General features: G+C 41.8%; 1 protein-coding gene across 1 annotated transcript in view; it reads left to right on the forward strand.

The window, feature by feature from the left end:
- Nucleotides 1-14767, forward strand: part of PolA1 (DNA polymerase alpha catalytic subunit) — a 436605-nt gene that overhangs the window by 352101 nt on the left and 69737 nt on the right. The window contains exon 24 of the mRNA XM_071683772.1: nucleotides 12626-12800. Within this exon, the coding sequence (XP_071539873.1) occupies nucleotides 12626-12800 (175 nt within the window). The remainder of the gene's footprint in view (nucleotides 1-12625; nucleotides 12801-14767) is intronic.

Below are 14767 nucleotides of genomic sequence, written 5' to 3' on the forward strand. Positions count from 1 at the left end.
ACATACTACCTATCTCTCCTTTTTTCTCATCTTGTTACATCCACACACATTTAGACACCCCAATCTGAGCCTTCGAAGAGAATGAGCACTCCCCGCGAGACTCCTTGTGTTTCCCCTTTTAGAAAGTTAAAATACAAGGAGGGGAGGGTTTCTAGCCCCCCGCTCCCTTCCCCTTTAGTATGACTCATGGTGAGGTGCCTGAGAATTGGCGGAATGCCTGCATAGTGCCATTGTACAAAGGCAAAGGGTATAAAGGTGAGTGCTCAAATTACAGAGGTATAAGTTTGTTGAGTATTCCTGGTAAATTATATGGGAGGGTATTGATTGAGAGGGTGAAGGCATGTACAGAGCATCAGATTGGGGAAGATTAGTGTGGTTTCAGAAGTGGTAGAGGATGTGTGGATCAGGTGTTTGCTTTGAAAAATGTATGTGAGAAATATTTAGAAAAGCAAATGGATTTGTATGTAGCATTTATGGATCTGGCGAAGGCATATGATAGAGTTAATAGAGATGCTCTGTGGAAGGTATTAAGAATATATGGCGTGCGAGGCAAGTTGTTAGAAGCAGTGAAAAGTTTTTATCGAGGATGTAAGGCGTGTGTATGTGTAGGAAGAGAGGAAAGTGATTGGTTCTCAGTGAATGTAGGTTTGCGGCAGGGGTGTGTGATGTCTCCATGGTTGTTTAATTTGTTTCTGGATGGGGTTGTTAGGGAGGTGAATGCAAGAGTTTTGGAAAGAGGGGCAAGTATGCAGTCTGTTGTGGATGAGAGAGCGTGGGAAGTGAGTCAGTTGTTCGCTGATGATACAGCGCTGGTGGCTGATTCATGTGAGAAACTGCAGAAGCTGGTGACTGAGTTTGGTAAAGTGTGTGAGAGAAGTAAGTTGAGAGTAAATGTGAATAAGAGCAAGGTTATTAGGTACAGTAGGGTTGAGGGTCAAGTCAATTGGGAGGTAAGTTTGAATGGAGAAAAACTGGAGGAAGTGAAGTGTTTCAGATATCTGGGAGTGGACTTGGCAGCGGATGGAACCATGGAAGTGAAAGTGAATCATAGGGTGGGGGAGGGGGCGAAAATTCTGTGAGCGTTGAAGAATGTGTGGAAGTCGAGAACATTATCTTGGAAAGCAAAAATGGGTATGTTTGAAGGAATAGTGGTTCCAACAATGTTGTATGGTTGCGAGGCATGGCCTATGGATAGAGTTGTGCGCAGGAGGGTGGATGTGCTGGAAATGAGATGTTTGAGGGCAATATATGGTGTGAGGTGGTTTGATCGAGTAAGTAATGTAAGGGTAAGAGAGATGTGTGGAAATAAATAGAGTGTGGTTGAGAGAGCAGAAGAGGATGTTTTGAAATGGTTCGGTCACATGGAGAGAATGAGTGATGAAAGATTGACCAAGAGGATATATGTGTCAGAGGTGGAGGGAAGGAGGGGAAGTGGGAGACCAAATTGAAGGTGGAAAGATGAAGTGAAAAAGATTTTGAGTGATCGGGGCCTGAACATGCAGGAGGGTGAAAGGCGGGCAAGGAATAGAGTGAATTGGAATGATGTGGTATACCGGGGCCGACGTGCTGTCAATGGATTGAACCAGGGCATGTGAAGTGTCTGAGGTAAACCATGGAAAGTTGTGTGGGGTCTGGATGTGGAAAGGGAGCTGTGGTGTTAGTGCTTTATTACATGACAACTAGAGGCTGAGTGTGAACGAATGGGGCCTTTGTTGTCTTCTCCTAGCACTACTTCGCACACATGAGGGGGAGGGGGTTGTTATTACATGTGTGGCGGGGTGGCGATGGAAATGAATAAAGGCAGACTATGAATTATGTACACGTGTATAACATGTATATGTCTGTGTGTGTATACACATATATATATATACATGTGTATGTGGGTGGGTTGGGCCATTCTTTCATCTGTTTTTTGCGCTACCTCGCTAATGCGGGAGACAGCGCCAAAGCAAAATGAATAAAAAATAAATAAAATATATATATATCCCTGGGGATAGGGGAGAAAGAGTGCTTCCCATGTATTCCCTGCGTGTCGTAGAAGGCGACTAAAAAGGGGGGGGGTGCTGGAAATCCTCCCCCTTTTCTTTTTTTTTTTTTTTTTTTTTTTTTTTTTTTTTTTTCAAACTATTTGCCATTTCCCGTGTTAGCAAGGTAGCGTTAAGAACAGAGGACTGGGCCTCTGAGGGAATATCCCCACCTGGCCCCCTTCTCTGTTCTTCCTTTTGGAAAATTAAAAAAAATGAGAGGGGAGGATTTCCAGCCCCCGGCTCCCTCCCCTTTTAGTCGCCTTCTACGACACGCAGGGAATACGTGGGAAGTATTCTTTTTCTCCTATCCCCAGGGATAATATAGATGGAAAAAGGTGAGAACAAAGGAGGTAAGGGGAGTGGGGGAGGAATGGGATGTATTTAGGGAAACATTGATGGCTTGCGCAGAGGATGCTTGTGGCATGAGGAAGCTGGGAGGTGGGTTGATTAGAAAGGGTAGTGAGTGGTGGGATGAAGAAGTAAGATTATTAGTGAAAGAGAAGAGAGAGGCATTTGGATGATTTTTGCAGGGAAAAAATGCAAATGAGTGTGAGATGTATAAAAGAAAGAGGCAGGAGGTCAAGATAAAGGTGCAAGAGGTGAAAAAGAGGGCAAATGAGAGTTAGGGTGAGAGTATCATTAAATTTTAGGGAGAATAAAAAGATGTTTTGGAAGGAGGGAAATAAAGTGCATAACACAAGGGAGCAAATGGGAACTTCAGTGAAGGGGCTAATGGGGAGGTGATAACAAGTAGTGGTGATGTGAGAAGGAGATGGAGTGAGTATTTTGAAGGTTTGTTGAATGTGTTTGATGATAGAGTGGCAGATATAGGGTGTTTTGGTCGAAGTGGTGTGCAAAGTGAGAGGGTTAGGGAAAATGATTTGGTAAACAGAGAAGAGGTAGTAAAAGCTTTGTGGAAGATGAAAGCCAGCAAGGCAGCAGGTTTGGATGGGATTGCAGTGGAATTTATTAAAAAAGGGGTGACTGTATTGTTGACTGGTTGGTAAGGTTATTAATGTATGTATGATTCATGGTGAGGTGCCTGAGGATTGGCGGAATGCTTGCATAGTGCCATTGTACAAAGGCAAAGGGTATAAAGGTGAGTGCTCAAATTACAGAGGTATAAGTTTGTTGAGTATTCCTGGTAAATTATATGGGAGGGTATTGATTGAGAGGGTGAAGGCATGTACAGAGCATCAGATTGGGGAAGATTAGTGTGGTTTCAGAAGTGGTAGAGGATGTGTGGATCAGGTGTTTGCTTTGAAAAATGTATGTGAGAAATATTTAGAAAAGCAAATGGATTTGTATGTAGCATTTATGGATCTGGCGAAGGCATATGATAGAGTTAATAGAGATGCTCTGTGGAAGGTATTAAGAATATATGGCGTGGGAGGCAAGTTGTTAGAAGCAGTGAAAAGTTTTTATCGAGGATGTAAGGCGTGTGTATGTGTAGGAAGAGAGGAAAGTGATTGGTTCTCAGTGAATGTAGGTTTGCGGCAGGGGTGTGTGATGTCTCCATGGTTGTTTAATTTGTTTCTGGATGGGGTTGTTAGGGAGGTGAATGCAAGAGTTTTGGAAAGAGGGGCAAGTATGCAGTCTGTTGTGGATGAGAGAGCGTGGGAAGTGAGTCAGTTGTTCGCTGATGATACAGCGCTGGTGGCTGATTCATGTGAGAAACTGCAGAAGCTGGTGACTGAGTTTGGTAAAGTGTGTGAGAGAAGTAAGTTGAGAGTAAATGTGAATAAGAGCAAGGTTATTAGGTACAGTAGGGTTGAGGGTCAAGTCAATTGGGAGGTAAGTTTGAATGGAGAAAAACTGGAGGAAGTGAAGTGTTTCAGATATCTGGGAGTGGACTTGGCAGCGGATGGAACCATGGAAGTGAAAGTGAATCATAGGGTGGGGGAGGGGGCGAAAATTCTGTGAGCGTTGAAGAATGTGTGGAAGTCGAGAACATTATCTTGGAAAGCAAAAATGGGTATGTTTGAAGGAATAGTGGTTCCAACAATGTTGTATGGTTGCGAGGCATGGCCTATGGATAGAGTTGTGCGCAGGAGGGTGGATGTGCTGGAAATGAGATGTTTGAGGGCAATATATGGTGTGAGGTGGTTTGATCGAGTAAGTAATGTAAGGGTAAGAGAGATGTGTGGAAATAAATAGAGTGTGGTTGAGAGAGCAGAAGAGGATGTTTTGAAATGGTTTGGGCACATGGAGAGAATGAGTGATGAAAGATTGACCAAGAGGATATATGTGTCAGAGGTGGAGGGAAGGAGGGGAAGTGGGAGACCAAATTGAAGGTGGAAAGATGAAGTGAAAAAGATTTTGAGTGATCGGGGCCTGAACATGCAGGAGGGTGAAAGGCGGGCAAGGAATAGAGTGAATTGGAATGATGTGGTATACCGGGGCCGACGTGCTGTCAATGGATTGAACCAGGGCATGTGAAGTGTCTGAGGTAAACCATGGAAAGTTGTGTGGGGTCTGGATGTGGAAAGGGAGCTGTGGTGTTAGTGCTTTATTACATGACAACTAGAGACTGAGTGTGAACGAATGGGGCCTTTGTTGTCTTCTCCTAGCACTACTTCGCACACATGAGGGGGAGGGGGTTGTTATTACATGTGTGGCGGGGTGGCGATGGAAATGAATAAAGGCAGACTATGAATTATGTACACGTGTATACATGTATATGTCTGTGTGTGTATACACATATATATATATACATGTGTATGTGGGTGGGTTGGGCCATTCTTTCATCTGTTTTCTTGCGCTACCTCGCTAATGCGGGAGACAGCGCCAAAGCAAAATGAATAAATATAAATAAAATATATATATATCCCTGGGGATAGGGGAGAAAGAGTGCTTCCCATGTATTCCCTGCGTGTCGTAGAAGGCGACTAAAAAGGGGGGGGGGTGCTGGAAATCCTCCCCTCTTTTTTTTTTTTTTTTTTTTTTTTTTTTTTTTTTTCAAACTATTTGCCATTTCCCGTGTTAGCAAGGTAGCGTTAAGAACAGAGGACTGGGCCTCTGAGGGAATATCCCCACCTGGCCCCCTTCTCTGTTCTTCCTTTTGGAAAATTAAAAAAAATGAGAGGGGAGGATTTCCAGCCCCCGGCTCCCTCCCCTTTTAGTCGCCTTCTACGACACGCAGGGAATACGTGGGAAGTATTCTTTTTCTCCTATCCCCAGGGATAATATAGATGGAAAAAGGTGAGAACAAAGGAGGTAAGGGGAGTGGGGGAGGAATGGGATGTATTTAGGGAAACATTGATGGCTTGCGCAGAGGATGCTTGTGGCATGAGAAGCATGGGAGGTGGGTTGATTAGAAAGGGTAGTGAGTGGTGGGATGAAGAAGTAAGATTATTAGTGAAAGAGAAGAGAGAGGCATTTGGATGATTTTTGCAGGGAAAAAATGCAAATGAGTGGGAGATGTATAAAAGAAAGAGGCAGGAGGTCAAGATAAAGGTGCAAGAGGTGAAAAAGAGGGCAAATGAGAGTTAGGGTGAGAGTATCATTAAATTTTAGGGAGAATAAAAAGATGTTTTGGAAGGAGGGAAATAAAGTGCATAACACAAGGGAGCAAATGGGAACTTCAGTGAAGGGGGCTAATGGGGAGGTGATAACAAGTAGTGGTGATGTGAGAAGGAGATGGAGTGAGTATTTTGAAGGTTTGTTGAATGTGTTTGATGATAGAGTGGCAGATATAGGGTGTTTTGGTCGAAGTGGTGTGCAAAGTGAGAGGGTTAGGGAAAATGATTTGGTAAACAGAGAAGAGGTAGTAAAAGCTTTGTGGAAGATGAAAGCCAGCAAGGCAGCAGGTTTGGATGGGATTGCAGTGGAATTTATTAAAAAAGGGGGTGACTGTATTGTTGACTGGTTGGTAAGGTTATTTAATGTATGTATGATTCATGGTGAGGTGCCTGAGGATTGGCGGAATGCTTGCATAGTGCCATTGTACAAAGGCAAAGGGGATAAGAGTGAGTGCTCAAATTACAGAGGTATAAGTTTGCTGAGTATTCCTGGTAAATTATATGGGAGGGTATTGATTGAGAGGGTGAAGGCATGTACAGAGCATCAGATTGGGGAAGAGCAGTATGGTTTCAGAAGTGGTAGAGGATGTGTGGATCAGGTCTTTGCTTTGAAGAATGTATGTGAGAAATACTTAGAAAAGCAAATGGATTTGTATGTAGCATTTATGGATCTGGAGAAGGCATATGATAGAGTTGATAGAGATGCTCTGTGGAAGGTACTAAGAATATATGGTGTGGGAGGCAAGTTGTTAGAAGCTGTGAAAAGTTTTTATCAAGGAGGTAAGGCATGTGTACATGTAGGAAGAGAGGAAAGTGATTGGTTCTCAGTGAATGTAGGTTTGCGGCAGGGGTGTGTGATTTCTCCATGGTTGTTTAATTTGTTTATGGATGGGGTTGTTAGGGAGGTGAATGCAAGAGTTTTGGAAAGAGGGGCAAGTATGCAGTCTGTTGTGGATGAGAGAGTGTGGGAAGTGAGTCAGTTGTTGTTCGCTGATGATACAGCGCTGGTGGCTGATTCGTGTGAGAAACTGCAGAAGCTGGTTACTGAGTTTGGTAAAGTGTGTGAAAGAAGAAAGTTGAGTAAATGTGAATAAGAGCAAGGTTATTAGGTACAGTAGGGTTGAGGGTCAAGTCAACTGGGAGGTAAGTTTGAATGGAGAAAAACTGGAGGAAGTAAAGTGTTTTAGATATCTGGGAGTGGATCTGGCAGCGGATGGAACCATGGAAGTGGAAGTGAATCATAGGGTGGGGGAGAGGGCGATAATCCTGGGAGCCTTGAAGAATGTGTGGAAGTCGAGAACATTATCTCGGAAAGCAAAAATGGGTATGTTTGAAGGAATAGTGGTTCCAACAATGTTGTATGGTTGCGAGGCGTGGGCTATGGATAGAGTTGTGCGCAGGAGGGTGAATGAGCTGGAAATGAGATGTTTGAGGACAATATGTGGTGTGAGGTGGTTTGATCAAGTAAGTAATGTAAGGGTAAGAGAGATGTGTGGAAATAAAAAGAGCGTGGTTGAGAGAGCAGAAGAGGGTGTTTTGAAATGGTTTGGGCACATGGAGAGAATGAGTGAGGAAAGATTGACCAAGAGGATATATGTGTCAGAGGTGGAGGGAACGAGGAGAAGTGGGAGACCAAATTGGAGGTGGAAAGATGGAGTGAAAAAGATTTTGAGTGATCGGGGCCTGAACATGCAGGAGGGTGAAAGGCGGGCAAGGAATAGAGTGAATTGGATCGATGTGGTATACATGGGTTGACGTGCTATCAGTGGATTGAATCAGGGCATGTGAAGCGTCTGAGGTAAACCATGGAAAGTTGTTTGGGGCCTGGATATGGAAAGGGAGCTGTGGTTTCGGTGCATTATTGCATGACAGCTAGAGACTGAGTGTGAACGAATGGGGCCTTTGTTGTCTTTCCTAGTGCTACCTTGCACACATGAGGGGGGAGTGGGGTGGTATTCCATGTGTGGCGAGGTGGCGATGGGAATGAATAAAGGCAGACAGTGTGAATTGTGTGCACATGTATATATGTATGTGTCTGTGTGTGTATATATATGTGTACATTGAGATGTATAGGTATTTATATTTGCGTGTGTGGATGTGTATGTATATACATGTGTATGGGGGTGGGTTGGGCCATTTCTTTCATCTGTTTCCTTGCGCTACCTTCAGACGTGGGAGACAGCGACAAAGCAAAATGAATAAAATAAATAAATATATATATCCCTGGAGATAGGGCAAAAAGAATACTTCCCACGCATACCTCCTGTGTCATAGAAGGCGACTAATGGGGACAGGAGCGGGGGGCTAGAAAAACTCCCTTCCTTGTATTTTAACCTTCCAAAAGGGGAAACAGAAGAAGGAGTCACATAGGGAGTGCTCATCCTCCTCGAAGGCTCAGATTGGGGTGTCTAAATGTGTGTGGATGTAACCAAGATGAGAAAAAAGGAGAGATAGGTAGTATGTTTGAGGAAGGGAACCTGGATGTTTTGCCTCTGAGTGAAACAAAGCTGAAGGGTAAAAAGGGAGGAGTGGTTTGGGAATGTCTTGGGAGTAAAGTCAGGGGTTAGTGAGAGGACGACAGCAGGGAAAGGAGTAATACTGCTCCTGAAACAGGAGTGGTGGGAGTATGTGATAGGGTGTAAGTAAACTCTAGATTGATATGGGTAGAACTGAAAGTGGTTTGAGAGAGATGGGTGATTATATGGTGCATATGCACCTGGCCATGAGAAGAAAGATCATGAGAGGGAAGTGTTTTGGGAGCAGCTGAGTGAGTGTGTTAGTAGGTTTGATGCACGAGACCGGGTTATAGTGATAGGTGATTTGAATGCAAAGGTGAGTAATGTGGCAGTTGAGGGAATAATTAGTGTACATGGGGTGTCCAGTGTTGTAAATGGAAATGGTGAAGAGCTTGTAGATTTATGTGCTGAAAAAAGACTGGTGATTGGGAATACCTGGTTTAAAAAGAGAGATATACATAAGTTTACATTTGTAAGTAGGGAAGATGGCCAAAGAGCGTTATTGGATTACATGTTAATTGATAGGTGTGCGAAAGAGAGACTTTTGAATGTTAATGTGCTGAGAGGTGCAACTGGAGGGATGTCTGATCATTATCTTGTGGAGGCGAAAGTGAAGATTTATAGAAGTTTTCAGAAAAGAAGAGAGAATGTTGGGATGAAGAGAGTGGTTCCCTCCACCTCTGACACATATATCCTCTTGGTCAATCTTTCCTCACTCATTCTCTCCATGTGCCCAAACCATTTCAAAACACCCTCTTCTGCTCTCTCAACTGAGCTCTTTTTATTTCCACACATCTCTCTTACCCTTACATTACTTACTCGATCAAACCACCTCACACCACATATTGTCCTCAAACATCTCATTTCCAGCACATCCACCCTCCTGCACACAACTCTATCCATAGCCCACGCCTCGCAACCATACAACATTGTTGGAACCACTATTCCTTCAAACATACCCATTTTTGCTTACCAGGATAATGTTCTCAACTTCCACACATTCTTCAAGGCTCCCATGATTTTCGCCCCGTCCCCCACCCTATGATTCACTTCCGCTTCCATGGTTCCATCTGCTGCCAGATCCACTCCCAGATATCTAAAACACTTTACTTCCTCCAGTTTTTCTCCATTCAAACTTACCTCCCAATTGACTTGACCCTCAACCCTTCTGTACCTAATAACCTTGCTCTTATTCACATTTACTCTCAACTTTCTTCTTTCACACACTTTACCAAACTCAGTCACCAGCTTCTGCAGTTTCTCACATGAATCAGCCACCAGCGCTGTATCATCAGTGAACAACAATATATATATATATTTGTATTGTTTATTATAGATGTATAATGTATACGTGTTTGTGTGTGCAAGTGGATGGGCCTATTTTTTGTATTTCCTGGTGCTTCCTGTGACGTGAGAAACAGTAAATATGTATAATAAATGAATGAGAAGTATATTCTTCAAAGCAAACATGTGATCTACACATCCTCTACTACTTCTGACACCACACTCTCTGAATATTTTGGATCTGTTTTTCACCTCCAGTCCATCCCGCTGCAAGTACCAATCTCCCCCCCCAAGTGGTTCACCTGATCACACTCATGAATGTATCTATTCTAGCAAGACCTCCCCTTCCAGCAGCCCCTTCTAAGCACAAATACTGGCACCTGAACAGAGCTGACTGGAATAACTTATGTAATTTCTCTGACTTTCCTTGGATGAATTTGTTTCTTTTGTGATGATGCTTCTGTCTCCTCCAAATGCATAGCAGAAGGTATTCTTATGGAGATGGAAGTATTTATCCTCTCTTCCTCCAAGACAGCTAAGGGCATTTCTAACAATTTCTATCATTATCTTTCCTTCTCTTTTCTGTTCTGATGGTACTATAGCTGCCTCACCCAGAGACAAAGCAACTCTCTTTGGTTCCCATTTCTTCTCTAACTCTATTGTGGATGACTAACATCGTAATAACTTTGCTTTTATTCTTGTTTACTCTCAACTTTCTCCTTTCATGCACTTCCAAACTCAGTCTCCAACTTCTGGATTTTCTCAGTCAAATCTGCCACCAGTGCTGGATCATTGGTGAACAAAAACTGAATCACTTACCAGGCCTTCTCATCTCCAATAGACTGCATACTCACCCCTCTCTCCAAGGCTCTTACATTTTCCTCCCTCACCACCCCACCCATAAAGAAATGAAACAACTATGGTGACATCACATACCCCTGCCGCAGACTGACCGCTGGGAACTTTTCACTTTCCTCTCTTCTTACTCGCACACATGCCTTACACCCTTGATAAAAACATCTATGCCTCTAGCAGCTTACCTCCTACACCATATATTCTTAAGGCCTTCCATAAAGCATATCTATCAACCCTATCATATGCCTTTTCCAAATCTATAAATGCCAAGTACAAATTCATCTGTTTTTCTACGTCTTTAACACCCACATCCTTCAAAGCAAATAACTGATCCACACATCCTCTGCCACTTTTGAAACCACACTGCTTCTCCCTCTCACTTGATACCCTCCCATACAACTTACCATTTATACTCAACGAGCTTATACCTCTGTAGGTTGAACACTCACCTTTATCTTATCAATCTTTCTATATATCTGATGTCTGTTCCCTCCAGGAACTCCTGTCAATGGGTGGCCATGGCAAAAGAGTCTCCACTTATCCCCATCCTTTCATACCTCCCTTGCATTCACCATCCCATGCATTCTTTCTCCATTTCTCTCCCTCCAGTATTCCTCACCTTATTTTGCCATGCTACAGGTGGTCTTCCTCTCACACCAACCCCTTTGATTGTATTATCATACACTATCCTTGTAAACTACCAATCTTGCATTCTTTCCACATGCCCAACCACCTCAAAGTATTATGTTTCACCCATTCTACCACTCCACAATTCTTTTCCTTTGCATTCCATGCTATACCACATCTCTCATACACCCCTTCATTTCTTTCTTCTTTCCATCTAGTCACACCACATCTAATCACACCACATGCTCTTCTCAAATAGCTCATTTCCACAGTCTTGATTTTTGACCTCTGTGACTTATTCTATTTCCATGTTTTGGTTACATAGATCAGGGTTGGGAGGACTATTCTGTCCCTTAATCCTTTTCCCCATCATTATCGTATTAAGGGACCCATTGACTCTTTTATCATATATTGCTCTCTCCCTTATCTCTCCTTCCATATCACCAAACTTACCCAAGACAGCTTCTAGATGATTGAATTCTCTCACTTCTTCTAGTCTTTCTCCCCACCATATCCAAAGCACCATTCAGTACAATTTCTTCTTTCATTATGTATGGTTTTACAGAACCTGTTTCCTTTCAAACACCCTGATTCTCATCCCCACAAGAATTGCAAAATAGTCAGTCTTCAAAGAATCCTCTCTGTAGTATTTCTCACAGACATTCTTGCAGTTAATTTCAATTGCCTATGCTTATGCACATCATAAAACACTCTTACAACCTTCTGTAACTCTTCACTCAGCAAATGCAAGGGTCTTAGAGTAAGGAGCAAGTCTCTGGTGTGCTGGGTAAGGGAAAACTTGGGAATTGAATCACTCGTTTGCGGATACTACATATCTGGTGACAGGCTTGAGAGAGAAATAACAGAGCCTAGGATTATGTGCGAAAGGAGAAATTAAATGAATGTGAAAGAAAAAGGTAATGAGATGCAGGAGAGTGATGAGAAAGGATTGTTTGAGAGTAAGCTTGAGTGGAGAGGACATGGAGGAAGTTGAGTTCTTGAACCTCACAGGAGTGGACTTTGTCAAAATAGAATGATGATGTTTGAAGTCATTCATATGTTGGGATGTGGGCTAGGGTCCTGGATAAAGTGAGGTGTATGTGATATGAGAGGTTATTGTCTTTTAAGGCTTGTTTGGATATGTTTGAAGATGTAGTAATCCTGAGTGCTGTATGTATGTGAGTCTTAGGCCTTGAATGCAAATGAAAGAAGAGGTTGGATATGTTGAAAATGAAATGCTGAAAGTGATTTGTTGTGTGAAAACAGAACCATATTAGGAATGACTCTGCCAGAGAGAGGTGTGATAGTAAGTGCAGTCAGATTGAGATGGCTGTCCAGGATATACTGAAATGTTTTGAGCATGTGCAAAAGATTATCAAAGAAAAATTTACTGAGAGAACCTTTGTGACAGAAGTGATGGGAGCAAAAAGACTAAGACATTGTGTGAAGGAGACAAGAAAAAAAATTTCGACACTTAGGCCTGAACATTAAGGAAGGCAAGCAGCATGGAGAGGATAGATGTATCCATGAAGATAGATCATGGAGTTGTTTGTCGAGCTTAGCTGTGGATGGTGGGCTGTTTTTGATGCAATATATGTGACAGACAGACTGGACATGCTGAAATAAAGCTATTGTTAAAGTTTTCATGAAGCCACATTAGTAGAGTAACAAAAGCAGTTAGGTATATAAAAAAGGGTAACCTTAAACACTGTGATAAAATTAAACACTGTGATAAAATTACAGCATAACAGAGCTTACTCCATTAAACTGATATCAAATATTTTCTTTTTTCTAGGATGGCAGCAATTTACCAGCAACTCAACGAGCCTATCATGTGGATGAGTTGAAGTCCAGTTCATCCTTGGTGATAGACAAAAATTTCTACTTGGCAAACCAGATACATCCTGTGGTGTCTCGTCTTTGTGATCCTATTGAAGGAACTGATGCTGCAAGAATAGCAGAATGTCTAGGTATGAGTTCATTCTTGTTTTCTCTTGCTTCTGGTACTACCCACTTGGTTATCAAGAGGGTTTGTGATAACTGTGTTGTGCTCCTTTATCCTAGGTAGGTGTTTTTTCTTTCTGATTCACCTGTGTTTGAGCAGTTGGTTTTCATTCAACAAACATTCAATCTCCAGGTAGGTGTTTTTTCTTTCTGATTCACCAGTGTTTGAGCAGTTGGTTTTCATTCAACAAACATTCAATCTCCATCTCATTGGTATCTATTGACACCTTGAAATACACATAGCTGATTATTCATTATCCCTGCCTTTTGGCTGAATCTTGTCATAAGTACTTGTTATTAAGTATTCTGTTTTCTAGCCACTTGCAGTGTCAACATCTACTCTGAAGAAGCCTTTAACAAACTATGAAATACAAAGAAATACCACTGAAAAGAACTGAAGGTTTCATAAAGGTATAGTGACCACAGTGAAAACAAAAAAAACAAGAGCTGTTTCTCAGTAGAGTGGGAGTATATGAAAACTTAGGCATTCTCAGCAAGTTAACATATAATGTCCAAGTGATTGTTTTTAGTAAAAAGAAATACATAGCAGGAATTAAGTTTAAAGATTGACCTGAGTAATGTAACATAACAGTGCATTAAGAACTTATTAAAGACGACTTTTTTTTAATGTCAAAAATATAATCTGCTGCATCATCCACCAAGCATAAATTAATATTATTTATCTGAATAGATGAATTATTGTTTGCTCATGACTTCCTACTCATAAAAATTGTATAGAAAAAATATATACAAGTAAAAAATATAATTGGAGTTTTGACATGGATGCAAGTTTCTCCATTTCGCTGTTTCTCTGTCTTGTTATCTCTTTTACCTGATGTATTGTTCCACCCATTTTTGTTGTTATGTATGTGGATACCTAACAGCCCTTAGTTTTGTCTTGTCTCTTTTACCTGATGTATTGTTCCACCCATTTTTGTTGTTATATATGTGGATACCTAACTTCTTAGTTTTTGCATTAGATAAGAGCTTACTGAATAGAAAGATATATAAAAACTACATGATAAATGCAGTTTATTGTATTATTCTCTTAGTATAAAATAAATGTAGAAATGAGTGTGATTATGCTCATCCAGATGTTGGCACAGATGTGGGACAAGATTGTAAGTATCTGCATCATGAACTCAAACAGACATCTGCTTCTGTCATATGATTGCTGAGAGTTTATGAAAAATGTGATGTAGATTAAACATACAGTTAAGCGGCATATGTAGAAAATACAAGTGTCAAAGTTGGTAACATTGGAGGTGCCGGAGGAAGAAAGAATAGTGAAGAGCAGAAACATGATGATAGATGTATAGAAAGGATTGAATAGAGATGGAGATTGTATAATGAAATCTACAACCAGAGAAAGAAACAGTGGAATGAACATGGCCTAGAAAACAGTTGGAGAAAAAGGGAATAGATGGAGATATATCACTAAAATCAAACAGTGAATGGCTGGAGTATAAATGTAGAAATTAGATAACAGCATTGAATAGAAGGCCAAAACATCATGATGACATGGACAAGTATTTATTTATTTATTTATTTTGCTTTGTCGCCGTCTCCCGCGTTTGCGAGGTAGCGCAAGGAAACAGACGAAAGAAATGGCCCAACCCACCCCCATACACAATGTATATACATACACGTCCACACACGCAAATATACATACCTATACATCTCATTGTACACATATATATATACACACACAGACACATACATATATACCCATGCACACAATTCACACTGTCTGCCTTTATTCACTCCCATCGCCACCTCGCCACACATGGAATACCATCCCCCTCCCCCCTCATATGTGCGAGGTAGCACTAGGAAAAGACAACAAAGGCCCCATTCGTTCACACTCAGTCTCTAGCTGTCATGCAATAATGCCCGAAACCACAGCTCCCTTTCCACATCCAGGCCCCACACA

This window comes from Panulirus ornatus, chromosome 37, assembly GCF_036320965.1.
Source record: "Panulirus ornatus isolate Po-2019 chromosome 37, ASM3632096v1, whole genome shotgun sequence".
NCBI lineage: Eukaryota > Metazoa > Arthropoda > Malacostraca > Decapoda > Palinuridae > Panulirus > Panulirus ornatus.